The 23,803-nt window shown below is 39.4% G+C and overlaps 1 protein-coding gene across 2 annotated transcripts in view; it reads left to right on the top strand.

The window, feature by feature from the left end:
• Positions 1 to 23,803, top strand: part of Cntn3 (contactin 3) — a 395,670-nt gene that overhangs the window by 134,826 nt on the left and 237,041 nt on the right. For both annotated transcript variants that reach the window (XM_052719452.1, XM_052719453.1), the window contains one exon: positions 14,436 to 14,611. In XM_052719452.1, coding sequence (XP_052575412.1) covers positions 14,436 to 14,611 — 176 coding nt within the window. The remainder of the gene's footprint in view (positions 1 to 14,435; positions 14,612 to 23,803) is intronic.

Below are 23,803 nucleotides of genomic sequence, written 5' to 3'. Positions count from 1 at the left end.
GGGATGAGCCCACATTCTGCATGTGTTTAAATTATTGAGGGTTAACAAATTGTGCTTAGTATAGAAAATGGAAAAAATTATAATAATTTTTATTCGCCATTCATTCAAAGAATAGATGTAAAAATGGAAGTTTAAGTTTATTTCTTGTCTGTTCACAAACACACAAGCACAGAGTACTAAACAGTAGGATCCTTTTTGTAGCACTATATTTGACTGTATGTCTATGGTATATGTAGATGACATACAATCTGTATATGTACAGTTATATTTCATTTAGAGATTGTAAGTACACACATGGTATGTAAAGTATAGCACATATGTTGTTTACTTGCTGTCTGCTATTTATTATCTACCAAATCACATGATATATGACATATTTTAGGTGTTAATTTTAGTTTATGCATTATATCCTTGCATAGTTCCTATTACCATAAAGATCTTGTATCACTATTTCCTATTTTATATCAAAGGCAAATAAGAGCTATCTTTCCACTAAATTCTCAGGACCCTTAAGTCTCATGTTATCACTTCTGCCAGTTTTCTAAACCTGGACCCTTAGGCTCAGCTCTGTTTGAATTATAATCTTTCCAGCTACAGAGCTCTGGTCCCCACATTTACAATTAGTCAATAAGAGCAATGAACAGTTCACTGAAGTGGTTACAAAACATTAAAAACATCATATCTATAGTCTCTGAGGCTAATAAAAGTAGATGCGTTGCACAAGGTATTTAACACCATTCTGCCCCCAAAGCCTTTCTGGTTTTCTCATTTCTCAGCTTCTCACTGCAATACTGTGCCTGGCCATGGCACCTTGACATTCCTATATAACCTAGTGAATTGTGATTATCCCTCTCCTAGGTTGTCACTCTCCTAAGATAATGGTGTTCACTATAGCTCCCAGCGAATAGTAAGAGCTTACTTAGCTTGAAAAAGATTCACAATGAAATTGACAAGATGAAAAGAAGGTATTTAGAATGAGATCGTACTTCAGAATTCAAAAATGCCTTTTCAAAACTACAGTTTCAAAGTGGTAGTTTATTCTTTTCTAGATGTTAGAGTGTGAATTAAGTCTTCCTTGTTGGCTCCATTTGAAGATAGTTTATCTTGAGGTATCTAAGATGGCTTGCAGGAACCTAAGCCTCCTGATAGCTTCCCCACAATATCATGTCTCATGAAAGAGTTCATCTTGGTTGTTAGTGTCATCAGTTGTCCCTGCTCATATCAGAAAAATGTGAAATAAAAACACAACCAATATTGTGACCAGTCCATATTCACAAGGAAGATAAAAATTAGCTTTCAGAATTAAAGGTTTCATGTAACCAAATAAATCACATATTTTTGTTTTTGTTATATTTTTTTTAAGTAGGATAGGGAGAGGGGATATGAATTACATTGATCAAAATTAAAATCAATCAACTGGGTCACTTTTGCTTGCTTAACCACTGACTGAGGCTTGGGGCATTGGATGTTCTTATTTCCTGTGCCAGAATAACATGGCAAATAGCAACTTCAGAGGAGAATAAGGAAGCTCTTACCAGAAAATTTAAAATTTATACAGGGAAGGCAAATCTAAGCACATTGTGTAACTCCTAGAATACTTAAGATAACCACTGATAGATTTGAACTAGTTTATTACCATTTAACCTAAACAGCAGTTTTAACTGATCATACCACCAATCTGTAACGTGTGTGTGTGTGTGTATGTGTGTGTACGTTAATATTTAAGATGTATTAGTGAATGAGAAATGGGAGCCTGCATCATGAAACACATTTTTTTGCAATGATTTTTTTTAAAACGTGCATATCAACTTAACTCATTTCAATTATTGCTGAATCCTAAATAGTTATTTTTGGATAAAGTATTGAATATGTATATATTCATACACTCATTCTTTCAAGGGCTGCAATTATTCTCATCACTTCAGTAAACACAATAACAAACATTGCAGCAAACACAAATGCATTTGCTTATTAACTTGAAAGCTGCTTCTAAAACCACAAATTGCTTCTGTGATTACATTACTAAATTTCCTGTCAAAGCCCAAATAAAGGATCGCCTGTTGCCTTAATAAGTGCTTAGCATGGGCTTATTTCCCAAACACAACTCCAAGCCTCCCAAGATTCTGGCGTTATTTGGTTGTTTTGGCTTTGTTTTATCGTGTGGGCCAAAATGTAAAGTTTATTTTTCTCCATCTTGTTGTTTATGGTTGCGTTTCACTGACCAGATTTTGTGCGATAAAGCTGACATCTCAGAGGACAGTTATTTCATGCAATCCACTGTAAGGTTAATTATATACTGTGATTGTTTTTTAAACTACTCAATACCATGTACTTCATTACTTAGGTCTGTTAGTTTCAGTTCCAAGGGATGAGGCTCCCTAACTTCATAACCAAGTTCAATTGGCAGACTGTTAGACTTTATTCCCTTAAATCATAGTGACAGCAAAATATATCCATGTTTGTATTCACTGCTGTTAGACCACACTTGTGTGTTTCTGTGTAAGAGGTTGTCATATCTAATCATAACAGGAATGGCAAATAAATCATAAGTAGTACAGTATATGAAAAGTGTAGTTTATTCTCTGTTTTGTGTTTGCTTCTTGGCATTGACCCTACCCTGTGAAGACTTCAGGGAACCTGCATATGTGTAGGATGATAGGTAAATTTGATTATTCTATTCAGGAAACTTCTGTGAATACCTTATCAATTGTGATATGATGCCAGATCTTAGAAATTTAAGAACAGATATGGTCACCATGAAATCGAGCTTTTATTTCTTAAGCAGTACCATTAAATCTTGAAAAGATAGGCTTTTCTTCTTAATGCAATAATATTTGAATTTGTGGTCAAACACACACACACACACACACACACACACACACACACACACACACACACACACACACACACTATTGGTGAAATTATTAAGGCCACTCCACGTAGTTAAAAGGAGATTTATTTAATGGCATAACTTACAAATTAAGGGATAGGTAGGTCACAGGGTCTGGGGAAAGTGTATCGCAGTCCAGCGGTGTTCTCTGGAGCTCTGCTTGGGCCACCTCCACCATCCAGGGTCCTGCCACCGAGAGACCGCTCTTCGATCCAGATCTCGGGTCCCCAGGCGCCTCCCTTGGCCCCGCCTTGTAGGCGTGACAGTTGCCGAAGTCTCAATGGGGGTTGGAACTTCCAGATCCATGCTGGAATGGCTACCCACTACACACACACACACACACACACACACACACACACACACACACACACACACACACACACACACACACACACATTCTCTGTCTTCCTTCCTCCCTCCCTCCAACTTGTTCAATATTTTGGAAGACAATTATGCATATATTTTTGCCCATTGTTTTAGGTTCTTGAAAATAACATTTAGAGTGTTTATCATTTAGAAATAGTCACTACCCATTTTGAATGCTTATTTATGCCTCATAGTATAACTGCAGAGAACACTGGCCCCCAAGTGTGTAGCTGTCCTAAAGAATTGTCTTCAGATAGCAATCCATATTCAACTCCACCACTCGGTTGCCTGATTTTCTCATTCCCTTTACTTTCTTAGAAGTTCTCCTGTTATGCAGAGGAGGTAAAAGATTTACAAAAAGTGTATGAATCAAATACATACTTCATCAGGTAGGCAGAAATCCAGTACCTCTAATTTTAGCTCCCAAAATAACCATTTCTAGTATTTGTTCAGGTCCAAATTGACACAGAGAGTCGGGTTCAGGAGTGTTTCTCCACTGAGAATCAGTCAGCTCCTGATTGGTAAACTGTGTCACACTTACAGGTCATACAAAGCAAACTAATCCACGTAGAAGGAGCATTTGAACACTGAAGGCTGACAATAAACTTTTAAGATCATTCTAGGGTGTTACAACATGATTATACAGAGGTGCTTAATCTTATGACATTTACCACATGCTAAAGAAACAAGGTTAGCTAGCTTCTGAAGCACAAGGTAAATGTTGTATGATTGAAATTCTGCGGTGTGCAGCCCAAAGAGCCATGGCTCTGGCTGTGTTAGCTCCAGATCCTTGGGCTGAGGCTTCCAGAATAGAATTAAGTGTGCGAATGCACTCTTGTGAGGCTTTAAAGTATGCCCAGACTTCAGCAAGATTGCATTCTGATACTTGAGTGTTGTTTCTTTTTTATGAATTTTAAAATTTCTTTTTTATTTTTTTGAGACAGGGTTTCTCTGTGTAGTTTTGTGCCTTTCCTGGAACTCACTCTGTAGTCCAGGCTGGCCTTGAACTCACAGGGATCTGCCTGCCTCTGCCTCCCAAGTGCTGGGATTAAAGCCGTGCGGCACCACCGCCCGGCCAATTTCTTGATCAAAGGGGAAATCTGAAAGATTTACACAGAATTATGAATTTGCAAAACTGAAAAACCTTATCACATTTTAAATAGTTCTCAAGTTTGTGACCTTGATTTTGTGATGTAACTTCTGTGTTTATTTTCAGCTGTGTCCATTCTTTAGGTATTGAAACTCCCTGGGATTTGAAGTTCACACTCAAGAACCACACAACTGAGTTTAAAACTTTGCAGAAACAATTTAACAATGTTTAAAGCAAATTTAAAATGTTGTTTCTAGCCTCATTCATAGCCATTCTTAGCCCCATGTAGCCCATGGGCTGCAAGTTGGACATACTTGCCAGTATATTGTATTGTTCTGAACTCTGAAAAATGAGATTGAAATTTTCAGCAAATAAAATGAGTCTGATTTACAGATTTATTTAGCCATATACTTTATTAAGAAGGAGCTATCATGCCTTCAGTTTTCTAGATTATTTCTTTTTAAAGGTATTTTATGTCTTTTATTTATGAGTATGTATATGTGTTCTTGTGTGAGTTTGTGTGAACTGTGTGCATGCAGTGCTCACAGAAGCCAGAACAGTGTGTCAGCTCCACTGGAACTGGAGTTACAGTCAGTTGTGAGCTGCCTGATGTAGGTACTGGGAACCAAACCTAAATCCTCTGCCAGAGCAGCCAATATTCTCATCCACCAAGTCATCTTTCTACCCCCATGTTTATTTCTATGCAGATGAAAATATGAGACATACCTAGAAATCAGTCCCAAATATAAATATTTTGCCTTATGACCCTGGGTACACACTTTTGTTTCTCAGAATAAAATAACATTTGGAATTCCAATCCCAGAGCTAACATACACATCTCAGAGACGAAACAAAGAAAAGCTCTTTTGAATACATATAACTTTTTGCAAGTAAAAAATATCAATATTTAATAAGATATTGAGATATTTTCTATCACCAGGGGATGTGTTCCATTGAGTGATGGGGATTTAGTGTTTAGAAGGAGAAAAATAATTATGTTTTGTGAAAATTAACACTCTTCAATATAGCTCGAGAACATCTTAGCTCTGAAGATTTTGGTGTAAAAGCACCCAGGCACGTTTGCTGTAGCAGAAGCATATTTAAAAGAGAAGCATTCTTATTTTTGTGCATAGTAATCTAGCAATTGTGTCTATATGATGAAAAACCAAGTTAAAGGAAGTATGAAACATTTATACATAATAGAACAATCTTTCCCATTTTGGTTCTTTACTTGAAACTTAGGAATGATAGCTTTTAGATTGTAGACACTTACTGAAATAAAGTATTGCCCCAAACATTTTATGATCTCTTAAATCTTTCAAGCTATTAAATAGGCAAGAGGAAGTGATTATCCATATTTTTATTTATTTTTATAGTTTTCCACACAGCCATTGAGTCTTTATTATTCATTAGCTAAACATAAAAACATAGTTTTTAAATGAAGCCATTAGGCATACGTACGTTCCAAACATTCTACACCCTCAGTTATAACGCTGCTTTTTTTTCCCTCTAAAAACTGTACTTCGTAGGTAATAAAAACACATATATGGCTGGTAAGATAACTCAGCCAGTAAAGTGCTTGCCTTGCAAGAAAGAGGCTCTAAGTTAGATCCCCCAAACCCATATAAAGCCCTGAGCATGTAGAGTGTCTTGTAGTCCTGGTACTGGAAGGTAGAGCCACTTGGCTCCCTGAGGTTCCCTGGCTAGTCAACTTACCCCACTTGGCAAGTTCAGGCCAGTAAGCGGTGAGAGACTTTCTTCTTTTTCTTTTTCAGTTTTAGTGGCCAACCAAGGTTTTCCCTGGTCTCCATATATGTGTGTACATATGAACCTGTGTGTGCACACATATACCACACACACACACACACACACACACACACACACACACACACACACGGAGGGAGGAAGGAGAGAAAGAGCAGGCGCAAATACCCTTTGACATAATCTATGGTTCAAAATTATATAAAAATTAAATGTAACTCTGCTAATTTCAGTTTAGAAACATTTTCTCCATTCAGTCATTGAGTTAGTTGATTCATAGTTGACAAACCATATTTATCACAAAAAAGAAACCCACTTACTTGTTTACTTACTGGTTTACTATCAGATTTATTCTTCACAAGCCAAGTCTAGCATGTGTTTCATCCTTCTTTCAATAAATTCTCACAGAAGGCACACATGTTGAAACCATATGTTCAAGTCAATCTGTTCCACATGAGAAAAGAAGACCAGGAACATGGGAGAGAGGAGGCAATGTAGAACCCCAGGTACTTGCTGGGAACATACTAGGAAGAAAGTACAGAGGCAGAGGGTCATGTGGCCATGACAGGAGCCGCTTTCCATGATGACAGTGGTATCTATCCTCGGAAGGAATGCTGTGCCTAGCACCTTTGTATACAGTTGTCTCAGCAAACCTGTTGGAAACTTGACATTCTGTCTCCTTCCCATGTGAAAGATTATGGTTCGGGGATGTTGGCTAATTTTCTCCTGTTCACTTGGCTAAGAGAGGACCGACCAATCTTGTTAGGAATGGATCATGAATTGCAGAGAAGTGACCACACCATTCAAAGTATTTTGGCAAAAACTTTTGCTTCTGTACAAGGGTGCACAGCTTTACAAAATCAGTCAAGCAAACACATTCAATAGAAGGTCCTGTGGGTTTTCAACCTTAATCCAAGGGGTCCTGTGCCCAACCCTGACAGGTCAGAACTCTGCTTCATATTCGTGCTACAGTTGGCTAATTCAAAAAGGCACTGCTGCCAGGAGAAATACCATTTGAACATGTATTTTTATTTGAGAAAAATGCTGACTCAAAGGAGATTTTTGCCAAATGATGTCTTTACATTTTTCTTTAAAGGTGGCATTTTCTTTGTCTTATTTAACTCTTTGATAGAAAAGACTACATTTTGTTACATTTTCCATGAATTCCTCCTCTTTTACAATACACATTCTTTCTCTTATTCAAATTCTACTTACAGTATCTGACATTTCTCTACCTGAGGTACTGACAGTAACATTTTCATGTGGTAGCTGTCTTAATGCTAACTCTGTGAGGCAGGGAGGTTAGAAGCTCAGGCTCCACTGCCATTCTGATGTATCTCAGAATCCTATGAAGGAAAGCGTGATCTTCCTTTTCCAGAACAGATGGCCTAAGAGTATCCCTCCTATAAGTCTATGTCCCTTCTGTTTCCAGCTACAGAGGAACCGAGACAACCCCAGCTGAATTTCCAGCTGATGCAGTGGGAAATGCAGTTAGTCCCTGAAGAGAATTTGTGATGCTGCAACCAGGGGCCCCATTATTAGGAATGCAAAGACAACACTGCCCACCTCCCTTCCCACAGAATCATACTTTTACTGCTAGCATCATGTCCTGGGCTAGTCTACTTTCCCATGCAATTCTCAAAGCTGTATCCAGTTGATTTACTATAACCTTGGTAGCATCCCTGATGTAATTTACAAATCTTTACTGGTTGTACTATATGTGTTACACACACACACACCCCTCTAGCTATCATTTATCTAGCTCTCTATCATATATGCATGCACATGCACATGCAAACATGTATGTCACAGTATACATTTGTACATTTTGTATATATGTATAATGAATATATTTTATATAATTTATAGAATGTACATTCTCAGTTATGGTAGACTATTCGGGTAGCACTGACACAAATGCTATTTGTATCCTACTTTTAATTCATTAGGGGTTCCTCATAATATTCCTGTTGAATCTATACAAATAGGATCAAATGACCCTCCTGGAGATATAAGCTCCCTCTTTTGAGGAAACAATTTAGGTTGAGCTTGGGTAGCTTGGGGATATACAGTGGTGAAAGTGGTAGCCAATTGGACCAAAACACGTCCCACTCAAAATGACCAATAAGATCTCCAGTGAAGGTCCACCACAATATCACCACAATGCCCTGGCATTACTAAGGTTAGTGTAGTATTGCTTCTTCTCAAAGCCTCAAAGACCTTATATCCAGGTACATTTTCCAAAAATTCACATTCCTGTCCCCATCTTTCAAGTCAGGAGGTATAATTATTTCTTCCCAAGGAATATTTGGGGGTTGGGGTTGCTTTGGTTCCTTTGTGGCTAGAAACAGAAGGGACATAGACTTATAGGAGGGATACTCTTAGGCTGTCTTGTCCTGGAAAAGGAAGATCACACATTCCTTCATAGGATTCTGAGATTCATCAGAATGGCAGTGGGACCACTTGAGCATCTAACCTCCCTGCCACACAAACCAATAAGTCACTCGTGTTTAATGTGATAGCAGAATATTTGACCCATTCCAGCCACATATTTAACTGTTTTGTCAGCTAGTCTGTTTCCCTGTGCTCCAAAGTTGTGCCCTCTTTGGTGCCTAGGAATGCATAAAATCCTAATTCATTCATGTAGTTGTAAGTTTTTTAATTCCTGCGCATTTAATTGTTTGTATATCATTTGTTGCCCTTTGCTATTAATTGGCCCTCTTTCTCACTAGAGTTTTCTGAAAGTATGAATTTTTTGGAGGCATACCAGGAATTCACATATACAGTCCCCACCATTCCCTTTAAGTTTTCAAGGACCTAGTTTAAGGAAAATAAATCACATTTGTACTGGTCAGTTATCTGTCACTTGTTCAGATTATATAATTATTAATTGAATTCTATCAACCACAGAGTACTTGTTATGTCTTTTCCCTCAATTTTCTAGCAAGAATCTGTAAATAGTTGGGTCCCTAAAGAAAGGAAGTCTCTCTTAGGTTGAGGTGGATTTTGGTTTGGTACAGAAGGCACAGAATGAGTCCTTCCATTTAGGAACTCAACAGGGTTTAAATAGTTGTTAGTGGCTAGATTTAAATCATCTTTGTCTAAAAGAATAGCTTCATATTTTGGGATTCTGGAATCTGTTAACCACCTTCCAGCCTTCTGCTATAGGCGCGTTCTTACTTGGTGAGGAGTACTTATACTTAGACAACCCCCTAAGGTTAACTTTTAGATCTTCTAAGTAAGAAGGGCAGTGGCAGTTTCTAGTTGAATGTGTTACAACCTTCCCCTTAAACTGGGATCTAATGGTTTTGACAAACAGACTACCAGCCACTTTTTGCTCTATGATCCCAAATCAGTGGTTTCAGAAACAATAGCTTTTGTCCACACTTAGAAAATGAAAGAACTTGTCAAAAGATAGCAAGACCGATATGGAACAGTTATTAATTCTTGGTTTAAGACTTCAACAGCTTAAGCTTTTTTTTTTTAAACCTCCTACAGAAGATCTGGCTCCTCATCTGGGAGTTTTGCATTATAGTCTTTAGTTTAGATATCGTAAGAGTCAAATCAGAGTTTAAAAAGCCATTGAGCCCAAGAATTTTCTAAGTTCTCCTGGTTTGGGGCAGTTGGCTATTAATTACTTCACTTTTTCAGGACTCAACTCTTCGCTCCCTTTACTAACAAGATGACCTAAGTATTTACTTGTGGTGATATTTGTAGTCTAAGAAATAAAGCTTGCCTGAAGATGAGAGGACAGAACCAGCCACAGAGTTAAACATAAAGGTCAGGCAGTGGTGGCACACACCGTTAATTTTAGCACTTGGGAGGCAGAGATCCCTCTGGATCCCTGTAAGTTCAAGGCCACACTGGGTTACATGAGATTGATCCAGTCTAAGAGAGAAACAAAGCCAGGCAGTGGCACATATCTTTAACCCCAGTATTTGAGAAGTACACACATTATTAATTCCAGCACTAGGAACCTTGAGGTAGGAAGTGAAATGGCTGGGCAGAGAAAAGTATATAAGGTGTGAGGAGACAGGAACTACAACCCTTTTGGCTGAGGACTCAGGGGCATTCAGTCAGTGGACTCATGGAGACAGGATTGGCTGAGGACTTGGCAAGGTGAGAAGTGGCTGTGGTTTGTTTCCTCTGATCTTTCACCATTTACCCCAACATCTGTCTCTGGGTTTTTATTATAAGACCATTTAGGATTTATGCAACATTTACTTCCTTCCCTACAATGTGTAACTTCTTTTTATAAACTTTGAGCCTCTGATCCCCAAGTAAATGTAATAAGGCTATTGTTGATTTAATAATTTCATTCTTTTTCTCTCGTGATTAATAAATCATATGTCAGAGGAGGCTAAGAACCAGGAAAATTGTAAAATTTCTTCTAAAATTTGGTTAAACAAATCAGGGGAATCTTTGAACTTTTGAGGAAGGACAGTCCATCTGTACTGTTGTTCCTTTTTTCTGGTCTCTGGATCATCCTGTTGTGAAGCAAATACTTCTCTGCTTTCTTCTGCCATAGGACAGTCCCAGAAGGCATCTTTGAGAGTCTATTCTCAAGAAGACCTTTAATACCTGGAGTCAATCTTTTTTCCTTCCCCAGAGGAGGAGTAAAGCACTGTTTACTTCTAACTATGTCCCCTCCAGGGAGGTTTTAGAACTGCTTTCAGTAGGAGTAATCATTAGCACTCTCCCTGTTTCCTTGCTCTACCCAAACCAGGATTTCTTTCATCTTGTGCTCTGAAGTTAGGAGTTGTAAAGAGACAAAGTTCAGCTTTGACTCTCTTAAATCATATCCTCAACCGAGTCATTTGGTTTCTTCCTGCCTCTAGGATGAGAAACAATTAGATGTGAGTGTCTCTCTTTTTATGCAACCACATTGCTATCTATTATAGGCACCCTAAAACTACCACGTTTAACCCCCCAAACTTGTAGGTATTGTCCAAAAACAACCCATGAAGTAGAGGGGAAAAGACAGGGAGGAGAAACATGCCCTGAAATCTAATAGGAAGGGAATTTATACCTTTAGTGGTCCCACTTCTAAATTTATTAAGGGCCCTTTGTGGGATCCTTCTAGATAATAAAGCTCAACCCCTTCATCACTCTTTGAAAGTCACTGTTTCCTGTTATCTGTTTAAAAAGGGCCGTCCCCTCTTTGAGTGTCCCTTCTCTTCATGTTTATAACAATCGCTCTTTCATTTCTCTCTGGAATCCTCCCCTCTCTCTTGGTCCCATTGTGGGTTCTCCACTTAATGACTTGGACTTTGAATTTCTGGGTCCCTACCTACTCTCACAGTCTGGTTTATGTTGCCATCATTATCTTTGACTCTTAGTTTTTATTTTCTTCATCTCTTCTTGAGAGACCCTTCAAAAACTCTTCCATATTTCTTGACTTCCAGCCCTCAATCTTCTGTAATTTTCTTGCTTTGCCTGGCCAGCTGTTAGTTGCTAGGGTAATTTCTGAACTGATCTTTTACCTTTTTCTAGTTGCTCTGAAATTTGTAGAAAGTTTCCCTGTTGTATGCTGAAGACCGCTTTCAACATTCTGGAACTGGAGTACTCTCCTGAATAAAATTTAAAGAAAATCTCTCATGTGAACAAGGTAGACCTCACTATTATTATCTGTACAGAATTGGTTGGGCAATTTTTCATCTGTTGCCACTGTCCAGGTGGATATTCTCTTTTACAGGTTACTGTCCTTCTTTTCACCCCCCTTTTTTTTTCCTAAGGAGAGAACAAAATATTCAATATTGACATCAACTCAAGTTAGTTATAGAGTTGGCACCCAAGAAATTGATCCAAGTGATCAGTCACCCATGTGAATTTTCTACCAGAGGCTTCAATCCCCTTTTTAAGCTTCAGATCTCTGGATTGTTAAGGGGATGTGGTTGGCAAATCCTACCCCTGACACCTAAGTGAGAACATAAAATCAGGAGGTTCCTTTTTTGAGAGGGGAAAATATTGACTATCACTCATATCATTCAAGTTCTTCTTTTAAGAGGCAAAGGGAATTGAGTTTTGGGAACAGGAGGGAGACCTTCAGGAGGAAGAGTGGAGAAAGAAGGATGCACAGGAGTTGGAGTTAGAACTAGGGATCCTGACATGAGAGGAAGAGGAGGCAAGTGATCATAGAGACCCTATTTTGAATGTGGGCTCTCCTCTTCTTATTTATTTTGTTATGTTGTTTCATAGGAAAGGGTGTCCAGATCTCATTCTCCAGCAAAGAGCACAATCCATCTCCAGGTTCACAGTGCTTTTATCACTAATACAGTCTATGAGAATTCACAACACCCAGTCATCTTTAGACCTAACTTTTAGAACCACTGGTTTAAGAATCCACTCCTGGATCTAAATAAAACCACTCTCTTTAATCATCTTCTGTTTATTTCCCATTTTGTTTAGGGATTGTCTCCCTACAGCTGTAGCATGTGACCCACAGGACTATCTGAGGGAATTTTATCTTAACTCATCTCAGATTTTTATCTTTCTCCTGACCCAGAGAAGACACCTCATTTCCCATCCCTAGCTGGGGTTAGTGATATCTTGGTCAGAGACTTAACCCTCACTTCCTTTTCCTACTGTGAAAACCCCTGGGATGCCTTACAAAGACCACCTTGGCTACTGATGCATATGTATAAACTGCCCCCCACACAGAAGTTTGCTACTGAACCCAGTCCATGCAGTCCACCTCCTGCCTCATGAAGGTGTCCTCAAGGTCATCCCTCTTTTCCAGTTAATGGTTTCTAGTTCTCTTCCTGAATCACTTCCTCAGTCTCAGGCCTGGTGAGTGATTAGAACTGTGGCTGAGGAGTCAGCATTTGCTTTGCCTTTCAATACACCCTCCTCCATCACACTCAGTCACAGGACCTCTAGGATGACTCACAAAGCAAGGTGCTAGAATTTTCAGAGTTTTCCTACCTTGGTATGTGCTGGAAAGTGTTCTTGCTCAGGGCCTTATAGCTGCACTATCACTCTATCTTCAATTTTGTGTTACAATTATTAGTAAGGGAGATTAAATATTTTGCAAATTAGGACAAGATTTTTTCCATGTTCAACAATATAATTGAGGAACTGTGACCTACAATTCAAATGAATCCCTGATGAAATTTTAGGACTGTTGACAACTCAAACAACTATTGTTATCCTATATAAAGCATGCATTTTTTAAACCATTTTCTCAAAATTCCTATGCTGAGTAATTAAGTCAATCATTTATCTATCTATCTATCTATCTATCTATCTATCTATCTATCTATTTATTTTTGGTTTTTCAAGACAGGGTTTCTCTGTGTAGTTTTGGTGCCTGTCCTGGATCTCTCTCTGTAGACCAGGCTGGCCTCGAACTCACAGAGATCCTCCTGGCTCTGCCTCCCAAGTGCTGGGATTAAAGGCGTGCACCACCACTGCCCAGCAATTAAGGGAATTCTTGTAATATGCTAAACGGTATAGGTAGTATGTTTCTATGATCAGATTTTGATTGTCTAGGAAGTGAGTGAATTAATTTACAACATGGATGTATGCTTGTTATCATAGCACATGGGTGGTTTTTAATGGAGAAATCTACTTTGGTGTACCAAGTTTACTTAGTGTTTAAAAACTTTCACTTTTGGTTAAAATTTAAAGATAAGACTTTTTTAGATTTCTTTTAAAAAAATCTGTTTGCTTCCCATTAATGAGTAAGTTTCCTGGGTTTACTCCTTCAATTTTGAGCCCCTCAAGTGATGTTAGGGTCTTTTTACTGCAGTGCACTGTTGTGTAAATAACTCTATGGAGGCTTCAGAAAAGGGGAAAATGAATGCCCCAGGACAGGTCTTTACTCAGACAAATTGAAGTGGGGAATTGAATAGTTAGCAATTAATTTATTAAATGTGCTCAGTCAGGCCAGATAAATCAAAGAAATGTGCTACCCCCTCTTTGGGTGTCAGCATGGGATTGGCCTGAAGTTCCTCAGATAATTACCTCAACTTTCTGCTTCATCTTTGCTCACATAAACCCAGCCTAAATTTTCCCCTAGTGAGCTAGTGAGCAAGCTAAATTATCCCCAGCTCTTCAGAAAACCTTTAAGCACCTTTAACTTTGAGATGCTACTGTTATAATTTCCACTAAACTTTACTCTGCCTCTCAAAGATACATATTTGTTGTCTTTGAGATGGGATCTTATTAGATAGTTATGCTGACCTAAAGCTTGCAAAAAAAATCCTCAGACTCGTGAATGTTGAGATTCCAGTCTTCAGATATTTAAAGTGGAATGTAGAGAATTGAGCCATTTATTTAAGCATAGGCCTAGTAAAGAGAGAAATAACCTTGACATTTCCTTTTCAGATGGCAGCTGAATGGCAGTGATATCGACACAAGTCTGGACCATCGTTACAAATTGAACGGAGGAAATCTCATAGTTATTAACCCCAACAGAAATTGGGATACGGGAAGTTATCAGTGCTTTGCCACAAATTCGCTTGGAACAATAGTGAGCCGAGAAGCCAAGCTCCAATTTGCTTGTAAGTTTATGTCTGTAAATAGATCAAAACCAATATTTTAAAGTGCATATATAAATCTGTGTGGATATTTTTGAAACTATTTTATAAACTTAAAAACTGATTGGGATAATTGGGCATTAATTTTGGTCCCTCCTCAGGTTTCTCTGGAGGAACAAAACAGATAGAATAAATTATATATCTGTATTTATTAGAATGGCTTATTGGCTATGATCTGGCTAGTGCTACGACAGCTGTGTACCAAGATCAAAGCGAAGAAACTGGTAGTTGTTTAATCCACAATGCATGTCTCAGCTTGACTTTGGTCTGTGTTGAAATCTTAAAGTAGATTTTCACACCAACAAAGGGTAGATGACCTTGCCAGGGAAAGTGAGGGCTAGTGGGTAGAAAGGCAGAAGCAGCGTCCTTCTTTTTGTTGTTATGTGGAACCAGAAAGTGTGACCCAGATTTAGGGTTGTTCTTCTGACCTCAAATGAGCCAATTAAGAAAGTACTCCATAGGTGTGCCCAGATGGTTGGATTTTAGTAGATTGCAGATGCAGTCAACCAAGATTAGCTATCACATTCCCAATATAATATGAAATTTAACTACAAAAACCTGTATTTGTGTGCATGTGTGTGTTCTATATTGATATTTTCAAAAGTTCTGTTCTAAGACTGAGAAAGAATGCAGTTAAGCTGTACTTAATTCAACAGTGACTCTGTGTTTTGTACTGAGCTAGAATTGAAAGGAGTATGAAGTCCCTGTATAGCCCTGTGGCCTTTATTCTTAACCATTTAAATTAGAAATGCACACTACAACCCTGAACAAAATAAAAAAGTCATTGAGTAAAGAAGAAAATAACTTACCTGATGACATCTGGGTGGCTTCCTTATGGCTTTGTCACAAGTGACCTCCCCAATGACTGTTGCTAGAGTTTTCTTGCCTGGCCCACAGTCAGGACAAATCTCTCTCACCTGCCAGTCCCACAGCCGCTCAAACCCGACCAAGTAAACACAGAGACTTATATTGGTTACAAACTGTATGGCCATGGCAGGCTTCTTGCTAACTGTTCTTACAGCTTAAATTAATCCATTTCCATTAATCTATACCTTGCCACATGGCTCGTGGCTTACCGGCATCTTCACATGCTGTTTGTCATCATGGCGGCTGGCAGTGTCTACCTGACTCAGCCTTCCACTTCCCAGCTCTATTCTCCTCCTTGTCCCGCCTATACTTCCTGCCTGGCCACGGGCCAATCAGTGATTTATTTATTGACCAATCAGCAACACATTTGACATACAGACCATCCCACAGCACTTCCCCTTTTCTTTTCTTAAAAAGGAAGGTTTTAACCTTTACACATCTCCAAAGTCAGCTCGGTATATTTGGGAATTTGGGCGTAGCTTCTCTTACTACTTCCTGCTGGAGGGGGCCGCTGTATCTTATGGGGACACAAAGAATATTTTAGGGTTATGGAGTAGTACATGAGGGTGTATCGTCTAAGCCAGTTGCCTTGAAACGGTTCTGGATGTTGGATCATCTGGGCCATGGTGTCATCGGAGACCTTTCAGGTGGTCTTGGCTGGTCAAACCTGATGTGTCTTAATCTGGAACAAATCCATAGCCTCTGGCTTTCTGTGGAAACAAAAGCAGAGCCTCCTTTCCAAAGCAACATATCCTTACATCCAAATTTTGAAGTCAAGGTACCTTTAAAATATACATTTTGGCATAACTCAACAGCTTTTGTAATCAAATGTTTTTCTTTAGTTACGAATATCAAAGAGAACATAATCCAGATTCTCTGTGTGGTAGCCATCTTTACGTGGCTTATTTTTTTATATCAGCTTGAGCCTATTGCTTTGAACTGCAGCCTTCTAAGCCTGAAATGGTGCTGGCGCTGCTGGCTCCGCCCACTTCAGCTTCCCAACATGGCGGTGATACGTTTTCCGCCAGCACTGGGAGCCATCAACTCTCAGAAATAGTGGGTCTATGCTTCTATCAAAGCAGCGTGTAGCCCAGAAACCTCTTTTTTTTTTTGTACTAGCAAAGGCTAAATCCACCACACAGCTTAATGTGCCACTTGCAGAGGCCTCATTCCCGCCATACTGCAGGTTGAGCATGCATGCACGCTAGGAACCCGCCATAGTAGCTCAAACACGCAGGCTGCCGCTAGCTTAAAAGAGACAACTAGGAGCTGTTTTTAGCTCCGTTTTAGAATCTTTTTACTCAGGTTTTAGGTGGAAACTCTTGCCCCACGTTGGGCGCCATTTGTTGCTAGAGTTTTCTTGCTGGCCCACAGTCAGGACAAATCTCTCTCACCTGCCAGTCCCACAGCCGCTCAAACCCGACCAAGTAAATAAACAAGCCTATTGAGCCTGGGCATTGAAGACCACATTTATACCATATTAATTGAATCTGAGTCAACACATGGGCCATATACATTCTTTCCACGGAGAGTTTAAGACTGGAACCAGCGATTCAATTTCATTTTATCTTTGTCTGTTTTCTACCTCTTTTTTTCTTTTGTTTTAATTGTCTGTTTGGTGTAGAATTTATATCATAATCAGTTTAGTTTAATGTTTCTTTTAGTTCTATTACACTGCAATAACTATGAAATTGGAATGTGTAAGTTTTTATAACCTGGTAATATTCACCACCCCTATGATCTGATTAAAATGTTTCTTATATTAAGCTCATTGTTTTTCATCTCATATGGACTGATATTTGTTTTGTTAAAAAAGATTTATTTATTCTCTTATGTGAATGTGTGTATGCCTGAATGTATGCATATACGCCATGTTTGGCAGGGTGCCCTTGTTAGCCAGAAGAGGGCATCAGAACCCACAGAACTAGAGTTACTGGTGTCTGTGTGCCTTCAAATGTGGGTACTAGGAACCAAATGTGGGTCATCTGGAAGAGCTGAGATGATGCTAAGAGAGGAAAACCCATCCTGAATGTGAGTAGTACCATCCCATGGCTGCTCAGAGGGAATAATAGTGGGAAAAGCAAGAATCCTGGAAACATGGAATGTGTTGCTCTACCTCCTGACTACTTCTCTGTCACTCCACTGCCATGCAGTTCTGGACACTCCTCTGCCATGCAGTCCTGGACACTCCCCTGCCAGGCACTCCTGGACACTCCCCTGCTAGGCACTCCTGGACACTTCCCTGCCAGGCACTCCTGGACACTCCTCTGCCATGCACTCCTGGACACTCCCCTGCCAGGTACTCCTGGACACACCCTGCCATGCACTCCTGGACACTCCTCTGCCATGCAGTCCTGGACACTCCCCTGCCATGCACTCCTGGACACTCCTCTGTCATGCACTCCTGGACACTCCTCGACCATGCAGTCCTGGACACTCCCCTGCTAGGCACTCCTGGACACTTCCCTGCCAGGCACTCCTGGACACTCCTCGGCCATGCACTCCTGGACACTCCCCTGCCAGGCACTCCTGGACACTCCCCTGCCAGGCACTCCTGGACACTCCCCTGCCAGGCACTCCTGGACACTCCCCTGCCATGCACTCCTGGACACTCCTCTGCCATGCACTCCTGGACACTCCTCTGCCATACACTCCTGGACACTCCCCTGCCATGCACTCCTGGACACTCCCCTGCCATGCACTCCTGGACACTCCCCTGCCAGGCACTCCTGGACACTCCTCTGCCATACACTCCTGGACACTCCCCTGCCAGGCACTCCTGGACACTCCCCTGCCAGGCACTCCTGGACACTCCTCTGCCATACACTCCTGGACACTCCCCTGCCAGGCACTCCTGGACACTCCCCTGCCATGCACTCCTGGACACTCCTCTGCCATGCACTCCTGGACATTCCCCTGCCAGACACTCCTGGACACTCCTCTGCCATGCAGTCCTGGACATTCCTCTCTTCTTCTAGCCACCTCCCCTTTCATGCTCTCCTAGCCATAATGGAGTGACACAATGAAACAGTGAGCCAAAGAAACCCTTTCCTCTTTTTTTCTCCTGGACACTTGCCAAAGTGACACAAAAGTTTGACTAATACTAAACTTAGCCTTCCATGTCACTGTCTGTAAGTATATATCTGAAACATGAGTATGGGCACGGTAAAGATCCCTTGACCCTTCCATTCTTTGCACCCAGTTAAAAAAATTATGAAAAAGTGAAAAAGCTCAAAACACAAAACAAATTGCTGTTCAGCCCAAAATGTGTCAATTCTTCTTCTCTCCCTACCCTTCCCATTTTCTCTTCTTCCCTTCCCTTGTTGTCTTATCTTACTAATTCTTCATAGTGTCTTTACTTTGCTAAAGTAAAGTGGGCATGTACCACATCAGGATACATTTCAGAACGTAGACTCAACTCCAAAAAGTGCTCATTGGTCCCTGGCACTTTTTCTTCAGCTTTCTCGTCTGCCTTAAAAGTTTTAAATGATCCAGCGGGGCGGTGGTGGTGCACGCCTTTAATCCCAGCACTTGGGAGGCAGAACCAGGCAGATCTCTGTGAGTTTGAGGCCAGCCTGGTCTCCAAAGCGAGTTCCCGGAAAGGTGCAAAGCTACAGAGAGAAACCCTGTCTCAAAAAACCAAAAAAAAAAAAAAAAAAAAAAAGTTTTAACTGATCCTATTCTTGGCATCTGGCTGCTTATCAGTCTGGGTATACAGTGAGATTCTTTTGCCTTGTGATATTTTATATTTTTTGGTGTTTCCCTGACTGATTCATTTTGAAGACTCACAAAGCAGTCTTGCTCACAAACCTCGTAATACATTACACCAATGAGATACAAAATGCATTTATTTTAATTAATGTGGTAGGGATATAGATTCTTTTAAAGAGGTTAATGAAAGGGGATATTATTAATCACTAATTATAATAGAGGTAGAAGGTATTTAATAATTATGAGAGTAGATTACCTTAACTTGCAAACGAGGACAGAATATAATATTGAAGTATAAATGAAAGGAAACATAAAGGCAAGGACCTTTGTGTGGACAGGATGCTGGTGACTGTGGTTCAGAGAAGTCCTGACTGTCTTGAATGAAGGGAAAGGCATGGTAAGCATGACCACAGAACAGCATTCCCTGTCCTGTCCAGGCTATGTTGTATATTCTTATGTTGCACCACTCTGTTTCCCTTAGCAAGGTGAAAAGTTCTGCTGTGCCCAGTGCAGATAAGTGAATGTGTGAAAACATAACCACTGCCCCACTTTAGTATGGATGAAATACAAAGATATTTTATTTTCAATGTGCCATTGGTAGTCAATTTAAGGCAAGTTGTTAATAGTCCACAAAGCCAGGTTTCTTTGGAGATTGTCAGTCCCTTTCAGTAGATTGTGGAATACTCAGACAAATGGACAGAAGAAATATGGGAAAGAATATGTGAATTTTACACATTTTCTTAGTTGTTTGTTGGTATGTTAAATGTGTAGTTTTTCATGTTGATTGGAGGTGTTTTCAAAACTTCTTAATTCTATCCACTGAAAGAATTAAGGTGTTGTGTTAAAAAAAAAAAGCCCAAGTTTGCTTATTTTAATGACTAGTTTTTGCCTTGCTGTGAAATAATTCTGGATTACAATTATTTTTAATTTTAACTATGTTTGAGGTGCAATGTGTTTTAAAAACCATAAATTATACTAGATGTACAAATGGTAGGAAGAAAACATGAGGAATATCTGTTACCTGCCACTTACCACTTAGGATTTGAAATATTTGAAGTGTCGTTCATCCTCCTGAGAAAAAATAACATACTGAGGATCTATTCTTCCTCACCACTTTTATCATTGGTTCCTGTTCTAAAATCAATGTGTTTCCTATCTGGGCACTTTTTTCCATGTTTTTGACTACATGTACATGTACTTCTAAAAGTATCTTACTGGTTTAAATTTCTTAATGGCAGTTAACACAATGTATATATGTACAACTTCAAGGCTGTGCTTGAAAATATCTGTTGATAAACATCCTTGTGAATACTTGCTATTATCAAGATTTTTAATGTTTATAAAGGTGATGAATGTGAAACTGGGATTAGTTGGGATATTTCAGTTCCATTCATATGACTATAAAATCTCAGGAGCCTTTTAATTTATTGATTGTGTTTCCTATATCTGTGTACATTTCTACTGTATGACAATCTTTAAGATTGTAGTTTTGATTCTTTGACAATTTCATATATATATATATAGTCTTGATGATGTCCACTTCCATCTCCACCTCCACAATATCACTTCTCCTAAACCCACTCAATACAACCCTCTCTCACCTTCAAGTCTTCTTTTATTTTTTTATAAACCACTGAGTCCAATTAATGTTTCTTCCATATATATAGTGTGGGGATAATTCACCTGAGCATGAGCAATCAAGCGGCTTTCACATCCTCCAGAAAAAAAGGACTCCACCCCACCAGCAGCCATTAACCACCTAATTCCTAACTCCTCACCCCTATTTTAAAAATGAAGTTCCTCATGTGTTGTTAATGATTCCTTAGTCATTTTTGTATGCTACAGATATCTTTTGCTTGTCAATGGCTAATTCTTTTGTTAACACTGTCAAATGAACAAATTTCCTTAACTTTGGGTTTTAAATGATGTCTTTTTTTCTGTAGCTGTCTTCTCTGATTTCTTTAAATTGTTTTTCTTCTTTGTTGTGAAATGAAAGAGTTATTCTCTTGAAGCACTAATAGAAGTGTTAATAGTTTTCTTTCTACATTAAAGCCTTTAATCATCTAGACTTGCTTTTGCATGCCCTGTGATAGAGCACCATCCATTTGTTTATTCCAGTACCCCAGTGACTTACATCAGAGGAACTGCGTGGGCTGAAGTCCACACTTTACAGATTGAAAGGATGTCTCGATTTTTCACTTTGGACTTGCTTAGTTTTTTTCTGTTTTAAGAAAGGTATTATTGGGAGAATTTGGGTTCCTTGTCAAGCCTTGATCCTAGCACACCAATTTCTTGTATTTCACTGCATTTATTCTAGGTAGATATTTCTAGGTAGAGACTGAAGAGTTGTTCTTGATTGAGGAATGTGTAAATGCCATTGCTGTTTTACTATGTGGTAGGCTGTTTAACCTAGATTTAAAGATCTTTTCTTTAATAATTATTTTATTTTTAAAATTGCGTGTGTGTGTGTGTGTGTCTTTACACGTGTGCATATGCGAATGATGTGACCACAGAGGCCAGAAGAGGATATAGGACCCCTAATGCTGAAGTTACAGTGAACATGAGTACTGCAAATCCAAGTTGAGTCCTCTGCAATAGCTGAGCCATTGTTCCAGTCCCTATTCTAGATTTTATAGATTCTCTTGATCAGATATTTTTCTGCCACTTTTGTTTTTATTTCAAGTCATTTGTTCTTTCACAGCGCCATAATAACTGTATGGGAATGTTGCTGTTAGTTCCTACCTTAATCCATCTATATGGAGAACATTCTCTAGTATGATGAAGAGGAAAAAGCAGAATTGGGGAAGAGGAGGCAGACGTGGAAGAAAGGGAGAAGGAAAAATATTTTCTTTTGTCTTACACAGAAGTCTGCCAAATTTAAGGGACATTTTTCTGGATACCCTCTCAGATTCTGAGCAGCATCAGGTACCCTATTCACTTTCTAGGGCAACATGCCCTAAAGCTGTTTGGGATGCTCTGTGTTAGACTGGTTTTCCCCCACAGCAGGGGTATATCTTACTAGAACACTGTTTTGTGTACTTTATGGCCTTAGATCTGCTCTTTTTCCTCATTCCTAATGTCCATAATTTTGGAATACCACGTTCTCAAGAGTACCAAGAAAGCACAAGTTATACAGTCATCTGAGCTAGATTGTCTGCCTAAAATTGTTATATGGGGGCACTGACTGAAAGACGGCCATATGCTGTGTTAGAAGTCATTTCCTTCAGAATATTAAAGCTGCTTCTACTCATTGACTGATTTCTGTTGCTGTTCTTGGGAAATCTGATGCCATTTTGATTGATAGCATTTTATGTAGAAGGTTCCATTTTTTTTTTTTCTGGAAGAAATCTTGTGGGATTCTCTCTGTATGTAAGATTCTGAACTTTCATAATAACTTATTTGGTTCTTGGAAAAGTTATATCTCATATGCTAGTTACCCCACAGGTTTGAAGTCAGGAGTCTTGGTTGAGAAATTTTTATGCTTTCCTTTTCTTGGTGTTCTGAGTATTGTGACTTACACATTGAGCCACTGAGACAGGATAGTTACTCACAACCTTTTCCAACCTACCAAATCTATTTCCCTTTGACATTTACATATACTTCTTGGTAGATTACCAACTCCTTATTTGAGCACTTCCATTGAGATTTTAATATCTGTTATGACATTTCCCCCTAGCTTGGATATTTATTTCTCATTTGTCAGTCAAAGCCCCTCAGTTTTAAAATGCCATTATTTTATTTTAGGAACATTTTGTAGGAAGTAAGTTAATTGCTTTATGCACTTCAAGTTATATTTGGGAACAAAATCTATGCATACAATTGCTTATTGATTAAAATTTGTTCTCTGAAAATTTCATATAAATACATGGTGTATTCTGTTTACTTTCTCCAAGTACCCTCTTCCATGTTCCTCCTACCTCTTTTATCCCTCGATCTTCCCTACAAGTCATTTTCCTACATTGATGTTGTTTTGTTTTGTTTTACGCCCCTCCGATTTTAACTAGAACTGTCTATGTGTTCAGGGGTGTGGAACTATATTGGAACCTGGTGGGTTCACCATTTGGTACATAACTGATAGTTACCCATTCTATAGAATGCATCAGTTGCCAAAAGTTCAACATTCTCTTAATTTAAGATAATTTTTTCTTTGAAATGTCTTTATTTGATTTTTTTAATTTTAATTTTAATTTTTTTAAATTTTATTTTATAATTTAATTTAATTTTACATATCAGCCATGGATTCTCCTGTCCTTTCCCCTCTTCCCCTCCCCACCTTCCTTCCCCCAGCCCACCCCCAATTCCCATCTCCTCCAGGGCAAAGACTCCCCTGGGGATTCAGCTCAACCTGGTAGATTCAGTCCAGGCAGGTCCAGTCCCCTCCTCCCAGGCTGAGTCAAGTGACCCTGCATAGGCCCCAGATTCCAAACAGCCAGCTCATGCACTAAGGACAGGCCCTGGTCCCACTGCCTGGGTGCCTCCCAAATAGTTCAAGCTAATCAACTGTCTCACTTATCCAAAGGACCTGATCCAGTTGGGGGCTCCTCAGCTATTGGTTCATAGTTCATGTGTTTCCATTCA

The sequence above is a fragment of the Peromyscus californicus genome, unplaced genomic scaffold (genome assembly GCF_007827085.1).
Source record: "Peromyscus californicus insignis strain IS unplaced genomic scaffold, ASM782708v3 Scaffold_6__1_contigs__length_162567912, whole genome shotgun sequence".
Taxonomy (NCBI): Eukaryota; Metazoa; Chordata; class Mammalia; order Rodentia; family Cricetidae; genus Peromyscus; species Peromyscus californicus.
Note: the sequence above shows the minus strand (reverse complement) of the source record. Positions and strands in the feature narration are given on the sequence as shown.